Source organism: Glandiceps talaboti, chromosome 4 (genome assembly GCF_964340395.1).
Source record: "Glandiceps talaboti chromosome 4, keGlaTala1.1, whole genome shotgun sequence".
NCBI lineage: Eukaryota > Metazoa > Hemichordata > Enteropneusta > Spengelidae > Glandiceps > Glandiceps talaboti.
Window position 1 is genome coordinate 28396281 of NC_135552.1, and position 20655 is coordinate 28416935.

At 36.7% G+C, this 20655-nt stretch overlaps 1 protein-coding gene and 1 non-coding gene across 2 annotated transcripts in view; one reads left to right on the forward strand and one right to left on the reverse strand.

The window, feature by feature from the left end:
* The window catches only part of LOC144434035 (protein white-like), a 29343-nt gene extending 14523 nt beyond the window's left edge, over window positions 1–14820 (reverse strand). The window contains exons 1-7 of the mRNA XM_078122480.1: window positions 14167–14820; window positions 13270–13318; window positions 3669–3855; window positions 3057–3128; window positions 2042–2143; window positions 1453–1619; window positions 813–884 (exon numbers count right to left, since the gene is read on the reverse strand). Coding sequence (XP_077978606.1) covers window positions 813–884; window positions 1453–1619; window positions 2042–2143; window positions 3057–3128; window positions 3669–3855; window positions 13270–13318; window positions 14167–14485 — 968 coding nt within the window. The 5' untranslated portion in view covers window positions 14486–14820. The remainder of the gene's footprint in view (window positions 1–812; window positions 885–1452; window positions 1620–2041; window positions 2144–3056; window positions 3129–3668; window positions 3856–13269; window positions 13319–14166) is intronic.
* Window positions 14821–15113: 293 nt separating this feature from the next.
* Window positions 15114–15187, forward strand: Trnan-guu (transfer RNA asparagine (anticodon GUU)). The gene has a single exon. It is a non-coding gene; the product is annotated as a tRNA-Asn (tRNA).
* The last annotated feature ends 5468 nt before the right edge of the window (window positions 15188–20655 follow it).

Below are 20655 nucleotides of genomic sequence, written 5' to 3' on the forward strand. Positions count from 1 at the left end.
AGGAAAAATTGTGATGAGACCATATTGAGCATTCACCAAAAACCCCTATATTATTTTGTATTTTTACCTTTAGTTTGACACAGTGATACTAAATATCTACTTCATTATAAAACATGCTGCTATCACTTTCAACATTTCAAAAACCATATGCTGACTAAAATCTAAATTGGTTTGTGAAGCTCATAAATACATTGTATTATCATATCACTTTCAACACCTTTACTGAAACAGATACATACAGAAATTATTCAAATTCACAATCTTGTGACTGAGAATTCAGTCAATTGTACCAAAATTTTGATATAAATTTATTAACAATCATAGTTTTTATACCTGCAGTTCAAAATCAAGTTCAAATGTGTCAAAAATTTACAAAAAACAATGAAAAATGAAAAATAAGCATGTTTGATGGTTGCAGTTCAAAATCAATATCAAACATGTCAATAAGTTGAAATTTTTTTTGATAAACATGTTCGGCTGGAAATTCCTTGGTATTACAAATTTGTATTAATGGTTTTTAGCAGCAAAATGCTTGTAATTTGTATATTTTTGGCAGCAAAATTGAACTTTTGCATCAATATTTTGGATGGGAAAATACTCAGCATGGAAATTTTGTATTAACATTTTTGGGCTAGAACATACCTGACATTGGAATTTTAATCAATATTTTGAGCAAGGAAACTACATTGCTTGATAATAGTATTTTGATTGTATTTCTACATACTTCATGGTCAATGTCATATTTTTGGTGAATGAATCAATGAGAATGTTGCAGGGACTGGATATCTGGAGATAGACATTCTGACACTGACCTTGAAAAATGTTTAAGTGCATCACTTGTTGACCCAAGAAAGGCTACCCTCCCTTCTGCCATTAATAGTAATCTGTAAAAATAAAACAAAACATACATAAACCATATGATAAACAAGTCTTCATTGAAGACATATCTCCCACTGAAGTATTGTATTTCATGGCTGTACTTCGGTCAAAAGTTACATGAGCTTGAAGATAATTCATGTGCCCAATGTTATCACGTATATATATGATTTGGAAGACATCAGTCACATCAAAATACTACAAAGTGAGTGATACACAACAAAACGAATTGAATTTGATGTGAGACAACAAAGGTTAAAGTCAAGGTCAAATCTAAGAAATAGACAGAAAGACAGATGAACAGACAAATGGACAGAACCCAATGTCGTACCCCACTTTAAACTTAACTTAATAATAATGTAAAACATGATAAGCAATGTGTCTCAGGCATGTCACATGAAGATGATACATTGTATATGACACTGCTAACATGTGACCATATAACACCCTTGATCAGAATGATGTATTTTGACCCCCAACAAAACATGTTGTCTCTTATTAGAAGGCACACTGCTTCTAGCTTTGTTTTGGTTTTACAAGTGAGCATGAGAAGGAGAAAAGAATGACTTCACTTACCTATCAAACATTGCATAAACTTCAGATGAAGGCTGGTGAATTGTACATAGTATGGTTCGACCCTGAGCTGCAAGTTGTTGTAAAGTTGACACCACACTCTGGGCCATGAATGAATCTAAACCTGAAGTCGGTTCATCACAAAACATCAATGGTGGATTTGTCAATACCTGGAACAATCACAAACATCAACACATAATATATATCTTGCAAAATTGTTTGCCAAACTCTACAAACAAAACTCTAAACACAAAAGTCCATGGTAAGTATGGAGGTGATAACTAACAAGTGCATATCTTTGTCAGGTGCTACATGAGTACTCCTGGCTGGAGCCACACTCATTCTCGTTTAGGACTTATGTCCCATACCCATACTAGTGAGAAGGGAAAAACACATGATATACACATGGTGTGATGACAATAATGACGTTGTTGTAACAACTATATTTCATGAGTGCAAATTACTTACCTAGTATATTTTAACTAACTTCTTCATATGTTATGTACATGGTTCTGTGATATAAACTCATCACATGACTACACAATGGCGTTGTATATTATTGATATTTCAATATTTTTTGTTTCTCACTTACCTCTGATGCAAATGACAATCTCTTCATTTCACCGCCAGATATTCCCTTAATTCCCCTAGCTGGGTTTCCAATAATTGTATTGGCACATTTTGTTAAACCAAGCTGAAATGATAAAGATAAAAGTTACAGAAAATCCTGGCTCATATCAATCTCATTCTCTCTTCTATAGGTACTCGGTATTACTATTAGTATTTAACTTATAAGATATGTTGAGCCGCCCTATCAGCCACCACTCAGAGAGGGATATGAGTGTGTCGAGCCGCCCCCTATCAGCCACCACTCAGAGAGGGATATGAGCGTGTTGAGCCACCCCCTATCAGCCACCACTCAGAGAGGGATATGAGTGTGTCGAGCCGCCCCCTATCAGCCACCACTCAGAGGGGAATATGAGCATGTCGAGCTGCCCTATCAGCCACCACTCAGAGGGGGATATGAGCATGTCGAGCTGCCCTATCAGCCACCACTCAGAGAGGGATATGAAGACAGAACAACACTATGTATCTTAGTCTATGTCGGTATTGGAAATGTAAATATTTTGCAGTGAAATTCACATGGATTCAGATCAAACATCTGAAATTGAAATTGTTCTTGTTCAGTGAGGAAAATACAACTAACATAGGGGCTCTTGTCATTATGTTAGAGGCACAGACAAGTAGAAACAACCCCCTTATGTGAAGAGTATTTTTAGCAGAATAAAGAAAACTACTAGGAAATATTTCAATTATGTTTGCTAGCTTAACTTATGAAAGGATGGGGGTGGGGGTGGGTTAATGATGATTTTGAATCAGTTGACTCAAACTTGGAGCACTGCAAATTTAAACCAATGGCATGTTTTTTGTAAAGTAGAAAAAACAGAAAATAAATGCTATATATTCTCTTCAAATGTGGCTTCCACTATTATAAAATTTGAACAACACTTACAAAATTCAAACTTTCAAATCTATGAAGTCAATGCAAATTGTATGTTTAGTCATAGTAAATATTGAGCATTCTTGTAATAGAATGGAAATCTTACCTCCTTGATAACCTCAGAGACTCTGTTCATCCTCTCTTTCTTAGGGATATGTTCATCCATTCGTAGCAATGCCTGGAAGATGGATAGCAAATTTACAGTTTTCCAGAATACAATGAGTAACAGGGAACACTACTGGAGGAAATAAACTTTAACGCACTTTCATAAACTTTCAGTTCTGGAAAGTCATTTCATGATTTTACATCACTAAATGTCTGATTGTTGAAAAACACTAAGTTGTAACTTGTTCTTCATTCATTGTTCAGTGGTACATTGCCACATGGGAGTCACCAGATATGTGATATCATAACATAAACATTCATAATTGTTTTATTTGAAAGTAATTAAGACTCAAGGTAATAAATGTAAAGTTTACAACATTGTCAAGTTGTGGCATTCCATTTTTATTTCAGATTATATTTCAAATCTGAATTCACTTGTAGTCAAGAATGCTCTCATTTTATAAAAAGATAAAAAATACCCCCCCCCCCCCCCATTATCATTTGCATGCAACTGTATGCCCCTTTATGGCTTATCTAGGGATACTGAATTTGTCTTCATCTAGCAAAATAATCTTAGCTATATCTCATACATTTTGAAGGATTTGATACACACCTGAAAAATGAGATGTTCCCTAACCCTGAGATTGCCAAAGAACAGGTCTTCCTGTTGGACATATGCAGACAAGCTGGCCATTGACTTGCTCATTGGCTGGGCATTCACCATCACATGACCTTCTACTGTTAGATTGCCACGGTTACGGTAAGTCAGTACATTCATTAGAGTTGACTTGCCAGCTCCACTGTGTATGAACAAAAAAAAACCAAAGAGCTTTTAAATGTATACATGTTATTGTTTACAACACGGAACAATAAACTTTCACAAGACCTTCACAAAGGTGCAAACATTAACAGTAGTGTCTTTCATTGAAGTTCTGAGGTGAAATTATGGCTCTTCAAAAGTGTTTCATGTAAAGAGAAAAAACTCAACAATACATTTATTGTATACAGTGTCACTCAAGTGAAACTTTATTTTCTCTTGAGACTTTGACAAGCAGGTTCCTGTTTAGTTAATGAAAGTTTTCACAAATACCGATATTTGACTACGATACTAAGCTTTAATTGTCTTGTGGAACAAAAAACATCATTGTGAATAATACTGTCAGTGCATTTAACTATCTACTGTTTATTACTGTTTGCACTATGACAGAATTAAAGAATTTTGATCAAAAAGACATATTTTTAAACCTAATTTGCATATTACTGATGGAATCATCATGTCATGAACAATTCTTAATCCAAACACCACTAAGAATGTTCCCACCAAATTTCAGACCAATCTGCAAAGTTGTTTTTGACCAAAAATCAAATTTTCTGAACCAAAACGCACATCTCTGAAGCGATCATTTTCATTTGAACAATTTTTCAACTAGACACCAAAAGTAATGTCATACCACGGCAATCAGTCTAGCAGTTTTTGAGTTTAAGTCGTTCATAGACAAACAAACGGACTGACAGATGGACAGACATCCCACCATGCCTATAGCACTACTGAACCTTATCAGTTTAGTTGTGTTAAAAACTCACCAAACACCTACACAATAGTTGTAATCACTGTGTAATACCATAGACAGTGGAGGGGGACTGTCTATGGTAATACTACAAACTGCACAAACCCACATTACAGTAGTGTTACTGTTGACACAAGTACTCTGCTTGAATACACAAATCATTTGTCTTCCAGCTTTTGTGTGGATAAATGATTTGCATGAGAACATGGGTTGGAATTCTACAGGTATGCGAGACAGGAAAACAGTTGATGATGGTGCCCTGTCTGAGTGGGAGGGGAAAAACCAAAACAATACTTATACCAGCATTATATTTTGAAGTGTTTTACAAACGTTGAAATGAGAAAGTAAGTAGTGTTTCAAAAGTTCACCCATGCTTGCTTTTGTCGTTTTGGATCATTTATCTCAGGTATACATGGTGTATGTTCATATATTTACAACTTACAAGTATTTAGTTACTGAACCATTCTTATTCACATTTCCATGTATCTTAGAATTTTTCAATGAAACTTTTGATATATTTTCATAAAGAAGGATTTCTTTAATAATTTCTGATGTAAAAAAGCGATGTGTAGAATATCAACAACAAATAATAATTTATCCAGTAACTAAGGACATTGGAAGAGAACTTAATTTCTGAGCAGAAATTTATATGATTTGATAAAAGGCTTATTCCCCAAGTGAATTGTGGAAATAGGCTGAATTCAACATGGTGACCTGAACTTTGGATGGCCAAAAACATCATCAATCCTTTTATTCAGTACTATAGTCACTGGCCTTATGTACAAATGTATGGGAATGCAATTGTCATATCAGACACTAGAAAGATAAAGTCATACAAAATGACTAGATATTTTAATAAATAAGTACATAAGTACATAAATAAGAAAATGAAGTCAAAATAACTAAATAAATTATCGTTTTTTTTCATGAAATCGAAATGCTTAGTAATATATAAAGATACATGGCGAGATGGACAACTACATCATGTAGTGAATGATCTAAATGTTACACATCATGTTTGTCAACAGCAACAGAAACACTTTCTCTCCAGACATGCTTATCAGACACCAGCTGAACTTTAAAATGGGCTATCATTAGCCATGGCATGAGATTGAGTCAAGGTATCCTAATCTTTATGACAATACGTGTGCCTGATATTACAATTCCAATAATTTAAATTTGTATTTTGTTCTGAAATATATCCATGCTATATAGAATGAAAAACATGACATCATGGACTCAATGCTACAAATAACCAATGCTAACTGTATATATGCATTATATTATGGATTCCAGGCTGTAATTCACCTATCAAAGATATCAGTGATATACCAGCACCTTTATCTGTATGTAAAATTAGCATGGTTCCCACACAGTACAAAAAAAATATGTTGTAGATTGTAATATTTGAACACAAAAATATCTGACTTTTGAAAAGGGTCACATCAAAGTGACAAAATTAAAGCAGTTCATATAGAATATTTGTGTGATTTGAATATTATATACTGCCAGTGCCACTTCGATAAATCAGTTATGAATTTCAAAGATGATGGCAGATACACTCTGAAATCCAATTAAACTAGAATTAATCCATATGGTATATCCTATTGTTATGGTACAGCACTTAATATCACTTGTAAAATTAGGATTTATTTTTCACATGATCTAGTCAACAAAAACAATACTGATTCCAATTTTTGTGATGATTTTGGACTCAAGATTCAATCCAGAATGTCTAGGATTCATTTTGTACTACCAGCATACTATATGTGTTATGAATCAGCAGTTTTGAAATTATGTATTGTTTTCACTTTTCAATACACTTTAGACAAGCTGAGTTATGTGCATTCAAACAGGAAATGTGAGATGTATTTTATGATTGTTCTATATTATCACAATATGCATCTACATTACTGGTTCTGTAGTGCTTGTTGAAATAAGAATCAAAAATTGCAAATGCTTTTACTATTTTTTCTTAGACCATGCTTGCTGATGTTATTATACATTTTTCTTTTTGTTATTGATTTTGTACGCACTTGTCTTCAACTCATGGTGACAAGACCCCTTATGTCACTTGTCTTCTCCACAATCCATAGCCTGAAGAAGAATAACTCAGTATTGGGGACCTTATTAAGGTCACATGTTCTGAATAAGGGATCAATCCATTGACAAAGAATGACGTATGCAGTCGTAAATTTCAGGTAATAATTTTCAAGTTTGTGTTTGGATCAAAAGTAGTACATCATATTTGCATATTTTGCCAGACAGCCACACATTATTTTATTAGTTAAAATCTACCTGAGTTTTGACTTTACCAGGTATTTAACTCACAGGCTCCTCAAGTTACTGATAATTCAACCTGTAGCAGAGTTTTGGGCCAATTACTTACATGTGTAGCATAGAACCTTACAATGCATGGCAATCTTGACAAGTATTGCCAAATTTTCCTACCTCTTAACAGGATTCCTAACACTCTGACCCTAGCTTGACTAACACTCTGACCCCATCCTCACTAACACTCTGACCCCATCCTCACTAACACTCTGACCCCATCCTGACTAACACTCTGACCCCATCCTGACTAACACTCTGACCCCATCCAAAACACTCTGACCCCATCTTGATTAACACTCTGACCCCATCCTCACTAACACTCTGACCCTACCCTGACTAACACTCTGACCCCATCCTGACTAACACTCTGACCCCATCCAAAACACTCTGACCCCATCTTGATTAACACTCTGACCCCATCCTCACTAACACTCTGACCCCATCCTCACTAACACTCTGACCCTATCTTGACTAACACTCTGACCCCATCCTGACTAACACTCTGACCCCATCCAAAACACTCTGACCCCATCTTGATTAACACTCTGACCCCATCCTCACTAACACTCTGACCCCATCCTAACACTCTGACCCCATCCTAACACTCTGACCCCATCCTAACACTCTGACCCCATCCTGATTAACACTCTGACCCCATCCTGACTAACACTCTGACCCTATCTTGACTAACACTCTGACCCTATCTTGACTAACACTCTGACCCCACATGACATTCACAAACCATTAGCGGTCCAAGTGCAACAAACCCGCGGGCTTGCCTGGCGAAAACGGGTGTCATAAAAGTTGTTTGCATCTCTAAAGCTGTTTGTAGCGTTATTTATAATAGCCTAATAAATTGATAACAACTGATATAAGACGGAGATAAGGTTTGCCTCAATTGCAGTCCATGCAGACAGCCGAATAGAGGTTTTACAGCTGTTTACTTGTGTTATGTAAGAGCCCATCACCACATGTGTAAATATTGGTACTCTTTGATAACAAGTCCACTTGCTTGGCTAATGGCTTGTCCCAGTAATGATCCTCACTAACACTCTGACCCCATCCTAACACTCTGACCCCATCCTGATTAACACTCTGACCCCATCCTGATTAACACTTTGACCCCATCCTAACACTCTGACCCTATCTTGACTAACACTCTGACCCCATCCTGATTAACACTTTGACCCCATCCTGACTAACACTCTGACCCTACCCTGGCTAACACTTAGACTGACCCCATCCTGACTAACACTTTGACCCCATCCTGACTAACACTCTGACCCTATCCTTAACACTTAGACTGACCCCATCCTAACACTCTGACCCCATCCTAACACTCTGACCCCATCCTAACACTCTGACCCCATCCTAACACTCTGACCCCATCCTAACACTCTGATCCCATCCTGGCTGACATACAGGATATCAATAAAGTGTCAGAAAATCTTAAGCTGGCAAACATACATGCACAACTTTTGTTTCTTGTAAACCACCTCAACTCAACAAATTAAGGATTCTGGAAATTCCTGTATATTTTAGTAGTCTTGCAAACACTTCCAGACATACCATCATATGGTAGGAAGTACTTCCTAGCTACAAAGTACAGAACGTTTTTGTGTTTTTGACACATGAACAGTACTGTGCATAAATTAAACTCTGCAGCTGTTTCCACACCACTACTCATGTGAATTTAAACTAACTTACTTACTTACCACAGTGGAACAGTAATTACATTTTATACTTTCATTCAGGACTAATAATATAGCTTGCTTCTCAAAGGCAAATTATAAAAAAATGTTTGCTTTTGATAACAGGACTTCAGAAAATAGGGTAGGTAGGTCAGAATTTTATTTTATTTTACTTTTAATTTTTTTAAGATTACTTTGACCCCAAAGTGAAATCCTATTCAGTCAAAATACTCCTGTGATAATTTGACAAGGTGTAAAAGAAGAAAATTAAGACAATCATAAGTTAAGTAGATAAACATGTTATGCGGACTGTACTGTTTCTCTCTGGAATAAAAGGCAAAAATATGTTTATGGTCGGGGGCTTAAACTACGACCAGTCAGGTTATTGGAAACACAGCATTTTTTTATTTACTGCTTACTGGAAGGAAATTGAGATAAAATCTGTCTTCTTCTTTTTAATGTCATTATTTGTCAAAAATTTTAACGAGTTCATTTATTAGGGATATTTCTGTGGATGTAATCTCATATGAAATTTACATGTCTGTCACAAGGTGGTGATTTTGAATAATAGATTCTTTAGTTTACTGAACTAGTGATCTTTTGATGAATGGTGATGACAGGTATAGGTCAGGGACCTTTTCGTGATGACAGTGTGCTAATTTACATGTCTACAGCTAAACATCTGTTGAACTTTATGTGTACCCAATCAACGTTAAGGAGACCCCTATAAATACTCTCGAAGCCAGTGAACACATGCTTCTCCTAACTTTGAACATCAAGGCCTGAAGGTGGATACTGCTAGCTTGGAGCTGCCGACTTGCTGGCTACTGGTTGCTGTCGCATGGGCGTATATTATTCCACAACAAGAACTTAACCTACACCAAAGGGACACTACGTTAATTTGCTAATGGACTACGGACATTGACTGTACTTAGTACCGTGTAAAACTGGTGAGTCCATGACATGCGGATAATTGAATACAAGACAATACGGACTGGCTGACAGCCATTTGAACTTCACATTTCACGTGTACAACGGTTTGCTGCCTCGTGGACTAGAATTTGCTAAATAATTAGTTAGTACCTGTCATCACCATAACTATGCATTTATAAGCCTTGTTTGTTATTTCTGTACAACCTGAAAAGTGTATCAGGGGATATGTATAGCACGTTCCGTTTCATTTTATGTAATATTATTTCATGGTCAAATACAGTATTTTCAATTGATATGTTGTTCTCTGTCGCTTCATTTATACTATACTCCATTCTATACTTTAGTTGTGTGTGTCACTCGACCATCTTGTGACAATGTCACAAAAATTTACAAAAAACACAACAAATTTTATATTTATTTTGTTATTTGTTTTAAGAATTTATTCTTGTGTTTCAACTTTGCCATCTTGTTGTTTTATGATTGGGGTTGTGTTTTAAGCAATACTGCAGCACTTACCAAATGTATTTTATACAAAAATGACAATAAAGAAACACCAAATGTAAATCATGTTATGAATTTGCAAAGGATTACAAACTGACACACTCTACTGATGTGATATCAATGAAAACTTTGGTAAAAATGGCAAAAACCTCCAAAATATGACTGGGTTAGGGTTTACCACATACCCAGTGAGTAGGCAGCCCATTCATGCTAAAGACAGGAAGTGAATAACATTGTCACTATGAAGGCTTTAGTAACTGGTCAAACTTTCAAGTCACCATTATTGGAAATACATACACTAGTGTGTATCACATTATGACAGGATGCTTAGATAAGAAAAGTTTGAATAGGCTTTACAGCTGTGGTGTATTTAATGAAATGATTTAATACAGGTGGACTTTTGACCAGAGAGTTTGTCTGTGACACTTTTCTGTAAATTATACAGGCTAGACATTCACATGACAAGTTATTATACAATGAATTATACAGGCTAGACATTCACATGACAAGTTATATTACAATGAATTATACAGGCTAGACATTCACATGACAAGTTATATTATACAGGCTAGACATTCACATGACAAGTTATTATACAGGCTAGACATTCACATGACAAGTTATTATACAGTGAATTATACAGGCTAGACATTCACATGACAAGTTATTATACAATGAATTATACAGGCTAGACATTCACATGACAAGTTATTATACAGTGAATTATACAGGCTAGACATTCACATGACAAGTTATTATACAGTGAATTATACAGGCTAGACATTCACATGACAAGTTATTATACAATGAATTATACAGGCTAGACATTCACATGACAAGTTATATTATACAGGCTAGACATTCACATGACAAGTTATTATACAGGCTAGACATTCACATGACAAGTTATTATACAGTGAATTATACAGGCTAGACATTCACATGACAAGTTATTATACAGTGAATTATACAGGCTAGACATTCACATGACAAGTTATTATACAGTGAATTATACAGGCTAGACATTCACATGACAAGTTATTATACAATGAATTATACAGGCTAGACATTCACATGACAAGTTATATTACACAGTGAGCTACACTTTCCTAAGACTGATCATAATCCCTACATTTCACACTTTATGGTTTATTTGTTGTTTTTTTCCTTTTTGCTTCTTTTATTACAGACAGTTTGTGGTTCATGAGAAGAAGGTTAGTAAAGTTTTCTACAAATCCTACATGGTTCAAGTTATCAAATTAAACCAATTACATAAATTTTACTGGTATCTAAACAAAGAACCACTCCTTAGACTTGTTCAACACTGTAAATGTGTGAATGTATGAATGTCTGTGTGTGTGTGTGTGTGTGTGTGTGTGTGTGTGTGTGTGTGTGTGTGTGTGTGTGTGTGTGTGTGTGTTATAGTATGTGTATATTTGCATAACAAAGCAACTGTTGCATGTGACTTTCATGTACTTGGATGACGTAGCTTACCATTAGGTGTAAAGGTCATTTTTCTTACGTTTCATTCAAGACCGATTTAGTTTTAAGAATCCTTATCATTTTTTTTCAATCATGTGGTTTAATTACAATTATTATTTAGTTTATTTTGTTTTGTGAATGTATTATTTTGTCTTTTGACATTCAATGTCACAATGAAGGACATGAAATAAATATAAATCCATCCAAACTAGTTGTCTGTACTTTTCATACTATATGTCAATTATGTGATAGTGTAATCAACATTGACTTAGGACTTACAATATCAAGTAATCATATACCGTTACTATGGTTACAAAACAGTAATCCCCATTTATTTTTCATAATTTTGGCCCTCTGAAACAGTCTCATAGTTTAGAGTTCCGCTTCACATGTCCAAGTTGATGTCTGCCAGTATATTATGTTAATTTGGTAAAAGGATATATGTAACACTGATGCCTAAGAGATGAGTACAGATGTCAGATTATATCGCTGTGTTGTATACTCACTGCGATCAAAGCAGCCTTGAGTAGTGTGCATTCTGTTCTGTATAATGTGTACAGTACATTGCATTATTATATTACATGTTATAAGTTATAACACACTTGATAATAAATTAAAACTTTCCAGAAGATTTTTTTAGGAATATGACAAGATGTAATCCACATCTGAATACAGACTAAGTAGTCCATCATACAAGTTAAACATATGAATCTTGGGGTCCCCACCCTATGAAAACCAAGTTGGTAACTACAGTGACACAAACAGCATATCCCATAATTGAAGTGAGTGTAAATGGGCATATGCCTTGTCCTAGCTAACTGTAATGTCTTTCATTGGTTGTCAACAACACATACAAAAGTACTCGATTCATCCGCTAATGTGTGTAGTACCACACATCAGTGAACTTTTAAGTCAGCAACTGTCAATAAGTTAATTAGTTCTTACAGATAAGTGACCCTTATCAAGGTCACAGTAAATTATTATCTGTAGATCAATGTTTTGACTACATCTGTGATTTATAATATACAAAGTTAATCTCTCAAATACTCAAAATCCCTGTAACGAAATTTTGATTGGGCAAATGAAGGGAGGTATTCCATTAGTTGGGTGAATTGTGTTCTCAATTGTTTGGGTGAACTGTGTCTAGTGTGGCTAATGTAATATGATCCTACACCTTTCTATTATGGAGAATTGAAAATCAACATCCTGTACACCTCTTTTTTGACAAATTGTATAGTTTGGACATTCAGTGCAATATCTGCTGAATCATTTCATTCATTTTTAACACTGGTGCACAATTTGAGACCCCTTTCATGCAACTTAATGAAAAACCACTTGTGTTTTTACATGCCAAAATTGTGACCACTTTTGTTGACACTTTCAATTCTTCTAGCCTCTATGGCAAGTATCACACCCCAATCTACTACTGGTGTTCAGCAAAAAAAATGACTTTGGTTGAATATATTTTCTGCATATTGTACGCGAGTTTGGCGTGATACAACAATGCCTACAGTGCTGTACCATATTGTGGTGTCTGTGTGCTTCAGATAGCCAAAACACTTTGTGTGATAGGTAGCAGACAGGGGTATGACCTTTTCCAACACAAATCACAATTCAAATTGTATGCAGTCTGCTTTTGAGATGTTTGTAGTCTGCTTACGTTGAGATTTATACCTATTTCAAGTATAAATGACCATTCACTTACCTAGCACCCATTACTGCTAAAAGCGTTCCTGGCTCAACGTAACCACTAACTGTAAAATAAACAAACAAACCAAAATATACGGCTTAGGATAGTTTGCATCAATATCACAAAGAATTTGAAAATAATAACACAATTTCTAGTACTGATTAGTAAAATTATCATAAATATATCATACTTAAATGCAGCATACACATAATTTATATTGTTTGCATTACATTCAACTGAAAATGGCCAGACTTTCTGATATAGTAGATGTGTTTATTGAGAGCTATTAAAACCCTTCTTTATTTTGCCTCCAAATCAGGTCAATAAATAAGCTAATCTACAATTCCATGCTCAGTTTTACAAGTTGGGAGCTAAACATGTTCCTTATTATGTACATATTGAAGTGTTAATATATACTTTTCACTGGAAGTAATTCTCCAATTTGCAAGGTTAAATTTCATATAAAATTATGAAATGCTGATAATGTTCAGGTTTCACACATGAATCTTGAATTTTTTGAGGTTCTTCATTGAATACTATAGTATCCTATAACTCTAATTTTATTATGTATTCCGTTATGAATAAATCAAAACAAAACCTTGCAAATGCTAATGCAAGCGTCTTTATAATAGCGGTTCAGAACTAAATTGTCGAGTGAACAGCACTGTTTTAACATTCATTTTCCCGGTCACTTTAGGTCAAGGCGATAACAGGCCGCTATTGTTAAACAAGGTCACGCGATCGAACGTCTAATAAATGTCGCATTTGTTCTTTCAGATACAATGGCTGAATTGTAGAATCACCGGAGACCTGTTGGGGGTTTTAACCTTGCAAATAATACGTGTAAACTGGACAGATTATCCCCTTCCGTGTTTTCTTTTTAACATTTTTTACTTGAGTGAAAAGTCTTACCTCCTCGAAGAATCTTTTTCGGCAGCAAAGTTTTGGGGTCTTGTTTTTTGAACCACTTCTTCTTTGGTGGCGGTGCTGTTACTTCAATGTCACACCATGTTAAAGTCAGTTGTTCATGTAAAGTCAAAGCAGACGACTTTCTCCCTCCGTTTGATACACCACCCTTAAATCTTCTCGAGACCGATCCTTGGTTGGTGCCGTCCATAGTGATGGCCGCATATCCCCGACTGCTAGAACCCCCACCATAGCCATGTTCAGTGGTCCTGTCAGTATTAGAATCACCAAGTAAAGGTGTTTTAGAGTTCATGTTGCCCTCCATGTCGTCAACATCTGACGCGGTATTATTTGATCTAAATTACATGAGATATAGATATATATATATATTCCCTTTGAAGGAGAGACCGTGGGACACAGCAGCGATGTGGGGCTAAAATGGTTAGTTGGTCGACGTTCCGAGTTTCACTGTTTACCATGGATGCGACATGTAATGTTACACGTACAAAACCCTGACCTGGCTGGGGACCACACAAGGAAAGATTGGCTAATATTTTCCGATCACAAATACCTCTGGATTCTATCGATGCTTGCTCACGTTTCCCTCTGAACATACCACTGCATAATTACGAAATACTGACAAAACAAGAGGGACATCCCACGACACTACACTATCGCGCTACACTGACTCGTCGAGTATCACAATGAACCATTTGACCTTTGATGGGGTCAAGAGGGATATGAGCAAAGGAAATCTCTCTCATCGCAAACAGAAATGACATAAATAGATTAATTAATATATCAATTACTTACCATTAGAAATAACAAGGTATAAATTAAAATATTTAAAAAAATATGTGTGAAACTTGGCACAAACAGAAAATAAATAGCCGTGCTTGTTTTTAAAATGTTTCTATTCAAATAACTATGAAATTGCTCCGCGGAGTAAGGCAGTCTCTGTGGCGCAATCGGTTAGCGCGTTCGGCTGTTAACCGAAAGGTTGGTGGTTCAAGCCCACCCAGGGACGCCAAATATTTTTTTCCCTTACCTCCTTTAACTTTTCAAAAAGTATTTATCGAGTCTTTGATATATATTTGTTTTTTTATTATCAAAACAAACAACCATTTTTTTCTCGTTTTGGCGAGTAAGACGTGTTCAAGCACAGCTCGCAGCCAGCTTTTCATCATATCATCCATGCAAAATGTATGGGGCTTGTGCACAGTCACTTGTAAACTGTTATTCCTTTCCTAAATGGTTTTATTCTTGTCTATGACGGTCCTAATACAGAACAATGACGTTATTATAGGGATTGGCGATAATCTTATAAAATCGGTAGCGATGTCATACCCCCTTACGTGTGGGCTTGTGCTTCTCTGGACGCATGCAGTCCACCTACTATGGAATGTAGATTTTCAAGAGCTAGGTCGGTTGGTAATTTATAGTTGGGCTACTGCACAAGTAATTTAAACGTCATTAGTCTACTTTGGATTATTGAGACGAGGGTGTTCGTTGAATGAACCAGAATTAGAACGTACATTGGTGAATAAATCATAGCCATTCTCACCCATTTCCCTTAGCAGATAGTAGACGTCTACCTTCGTTTTCATCGTCATTCTCAACAAGTGAGACCTTGTCATCTTCTCTGATCTGAGAGTACATGTAAACTTTGTGATGGATGCACGTAACGTCGCAATGCTGCTACAGATAAGAATAGAATTAGCTTTTAAAGAAATAAGCATTAAATATAATAAGAGAGCCTTCAATACTTACGAAGAGGGGGGGGGGGTCTGGGAAATCAAGCCCAGTCTGGAGCATAAAATGTGACCCTTGCCCGAAACCGGATTCTAAAAAGTGTCTCCCTCAATTTCCTTTCTCTAAAACATGACTCACCCCACCCCCATTCAAATAATTCGAAAAAACATGGACCAGGTGCTGTTTGACGTGAAAATGTACAGAATCAACGAATCAGGACTCGATTCCACTACTGCCACCAAATTGTTCACTGCACCACATTATCCCCACTATCTTAACTCATCGTTTCCCCTTCACTCCTGTGAGACTCACGTTCCTCTCCTTACACCAAAGCTAGCAATTAATTCACAATATTCATTCTTATTAGCACCGATAAGATTGATGTGTCGTGATATTACTTTACAATGGTGACAGTAGTGGGGTGTGGCAGAAGTGGGATTTGACAGTAGTGGGGTGTCGCAGAAGTGGGATTTGACAGTGGTGGGGTGTGGCAGAAGTGGGATTTGACAGTGGTGAGGTGTGGCAGAAGAGAGATTTGACAGTGGTGGGGTGTGGCAGAAGTGGGATTTGACAGTGGTGGGGTGTGGCAGAAGAGAGATTTGACAGTGGTGGGGTGTGGCAGAAGTGGGATTTGATAGTGGTGGGGTGTGGCAGAAGTGGGATTTGACAGTAGTGGGGTGTGGCAGAAGAGAGATTTGACAGTGGTGGGGTGTGGCAGAAGTGGGATTTGACAGTGGTGGGGTGTGGCAGAAGAGAGATTTGACAGTGGTGGGGTGTGGCAGAAGTGGGATTTGACAGTAGTGGGGTGTGGCAGAAGAGAGATTTGACAGTGGTGGGGTGTGGCAGAAGTGGGATTTGACAGTGGTGGGGTGTGGCAGAAGAGAGATTTGACAGTGGTGGGGTGTGGCAGAAGTGGGATTTGACAGTGGTGGGGTGTGGCAGAAGAGAGATTTGACAGTGGTGACAGCGAAATTGAAAACTAATACAAAGTTGGATAATACAATGAGTCAAAATATGATCCTCCCCTAATCCCAATTTTATTAGTATGGCCCTCCCCCGAGAACCGATTTGTAACAAATCACGTGCACCCACCCCCTAATTTCTCTGGTCCTCCCCCACATGTAATTACTTAAAGGTTCCCTAACACATTATACTTCACCACAACAAACGCGCAAGAAAGTCTTCTATAAGTTCTAGGCCTAAATAAGTTGTAGTCGACAGCCTGTCCCCATATTTTACCGCCAAATCTGTAACTTGCTATTATAGTGGTCATGATAACCCGTAAAAGTGTGTGTGTGTGTGTGTGTGTGTGTGTGTGTGTGTGTGTGTGTGTGTGTGTGTGTGTGTGTGTGTGTGTGTGTGTGTGTGTTCAAGTTAACGATTCCGTGTTTTCTGACAATGATGACGTGTCATGCAGGAAATTTATAAAGACATTTTCATAAACTGTGGGTTCTGGAGAGTCATTTCATAATTTAACATACATTTCGCGAGATTGCCAAAATACACCCAATTGAAACCTGCTTCACATTCATTGTCCCAACAGTGGTCCAGCAGTGCCTCATGGGAGTTAGCGGACATGCATATGTATTAGATGTACTGTAGTATTCATCTTCAAATGAAATTCATATAAACCATTGTATCGAATTAAATTTTTTCTGCAAACACAAACTTGAAAATTGTACCTGAAATTTTCGACTGCACATATATTTTTTTGTCAACAGACTGACCCACTATTCAAGCATACGTGACTTTAGGCACACATGGGCCTAATAAATAAGGGGTCATAGGTGTCTGGAGTATATAAGTCTGACGTTTCCGTAGCAAGTATGCTAGTTGCCTTTGTTTTAAATTTGCGATTGTCTTTGATTTTTGACCCTATTTATTGCACCCATTCTAATGTGTATTGTGGCCTTGTTTTAAATATTTTTTTTTTTCATATTTGGTATTGTGTTGTGTTGTGTTGTGTTGTGTTGTGTTGTGTTGTGTTGTGTTGTGTTGTGTTGTGTTGTGTTGTGTTGTGTTGTGTTGTGTTGTGTTGTGCTGTGTTGTGTTGTGTTGCGTTGCGTTGCGTTGCGTTGTATTTATTGCACTGTACTGTACTGTACTGTACTGTACTGTACTGTACTGTACTGTGAACTTGGAATTTTTCACAAGTTAAGATATGATACTCATTGGGATAATATAGCGTAATTGGCATGTGTTAAAATAAGCACCATATGGAGACGACTTCTGACGTCAACAATACAATATCAGCACCATACTGACAAACATGACAAAGCCATTTCGACATTTGAATGTCGTGTTATTTTGTATACCGTAAAGCCCAAACTGCATGTGGCCCTCGACGATCCTAAAATATTTGAAATTGTTATATTCAAGCTGGTGGTAGTGTGATGTACATAGTGACAAAAAAGCACGACGAGTGCCAATACATCCAAAATGTGACATGAATTTTATGAAAATGTGTGGTTTGACCGTAGATTCGCTAAATAATACATAGTTCCGATTCCTCTCTTTTCCGTCATGTGCATTTGGTTTGTGTACTTTGTGGAAGTTATTTTCATTTACCTGACAGTGTGTATAAAAGTAAGACATCATTGGTATTCTCTCTCTCTCTCTCTCTCTCTCTCTCTCTCTCTCTCTCTCTCTCTCTCTCTCTCTCTCTCTCTCTCTCTCTCTCTCTCTCTCTCTCTCTCTCTCTCTCTCTCTCTCTCTCATTCCAAAAAAAACCCCAACAAACTGATATCGCCATAACTCAATATGATCAATATCCTTTAGATGTTTAATGTGAAACATCTTACCTTCAATCAGAAATTCGCCAATGTCTGATATAGTATATATCTGGGTTTCTCAGGATGGGTTGGTCTGAAATACCAGCTAGCTATGTATGGTGAAATCTTAAACTGAGAAATTGTTTTGATCTCGCTCTTTCCGAGTCGTGAATGTGGTACAAATAACTACCTGTATAGTATACCAGCTTCCATTGTTTTTTTAATAATGCATGTCAGTGTCTGATTTGAGAGTTTGCTGTTATGTGAATATGTATGCAAATGTATGCAAATTAAACACATTTTCGTGTACATGGCATTATCTGCAAACTCTGAAATTTGCGGGTAGTACAACCTGTTTTTTTTGTCATTCGCTGTATGTATTGTTTCCAATCATGGTCGTCTTGGTACGTCAACTACTGCAAAACACGTCATAAGCCTATCATTAGAATGTGCCTGGTCTTGCTACTCTGAAAACTCATAAAAAACATACAGAAATTTCTGTATGTGATTTGATCGATTGAGGGCGCTAAACGGTTATCCTACCAAACCATGACGCCGCGCCAATGTCCACCGGTACTGTTAGAATACGCGATCATCCTAAACCAATCACACTTATCTAACACTAGATGTATCTTTTAAAGATTTTTAGTCTGAGATCAAATTACAATCGGAAAATTCAACTAAATGTCTAAACTCACGTTTGTAGAAATACTTGATCCCGTTTAGGCATAAATCAGAGAGAGCACTCTCCAGGGTTTATGGTTTAGTCCCTGGGTCTCGACTTACTATACAATACTGTCAGATATTAATATATAGCTATTTATAATAGTGTGTTTATAGTCAGATGTACGACTATCATATTTAATCCCTGTGTAAGCTAACAGTCATCATAAACATATCCTAATCTTTTAATCCTGTACAATCCTTTATTTTAGTACTTGATTGGCAGGAGTAAGCTTAATCCTGTTAGACTTTTGTCACATTTACTAGTTGATCAAGACTCAGCCCACTAAATGTAGTGGTCTGAGACCAAGACTACGTTGCAAAAGTCGAATTCATCCACAGAGAAAGTTTGTGTGAACATTTTGTTTGATTAAGAATACTATAGTTTTGGGAAGACATGCTAGCCGCAACTTACAGGTCATGGGTTATAATAGTCTTGCTGCTAGACGTTTGGGCTTTCTTTCGATACTATAAGCGAACGAAGTTCGCAGTGATGGCTTGCTTGGATGGTCCATCCTCGATAGCGATGTTCGGTCGCGTGTCGTATTCTATCGGAAGAACATCCGAGGTCTAGCAGATAGACTAGGGTTACAATTATGAAAACCTCGATACAGGGAGTAGTTTTTCGCAAGAGCGCCCTCACCGTTGACATGATCAACACATGCGATTAATTTCAAATGGGGACCTTTCAAAACATTCTCGACTTGACATTTCGTCATTTTTTCTACAAAACATTTCATTTTAGTGAATCGCAATCTCTAATGGCATGCATACTCGTTGATCGCTTGACTAGATGATTAAATCCAAACTCTAATTAGTACTAATGTACCACGCCTGAAGCACTATCATAACGATTGTTTGGTGACATACATAATTGTCATAGAAAGTGGAGAGGCTGTTTCAATGTCTATGATTTTATGTTATAGTCCTGTGTACAAATCAATCACAGCCCATCTGGACCGTACCTTAGCAACAAATGGAGTCTATTCCCGATAGCTCTTTGAAAAGGATATAAAGCCTGGGGAACAAAATTAACCAGACATTCGTCTAATTGATGAATACTATCTATGATTTCACCATTGTGTTATCACCATTATGTTATCACCATTGTTTCGGCTGCATTTTAACACATGTATTTTCTAAGATGTTCAAGTAATATTCTGTTTTTTTAAACACATAAGCCTTACTCTCTTTTTTCTTATTTGACGTAATCTTTAAATTGTTTGACGATAAAAATCGACCAGATGCG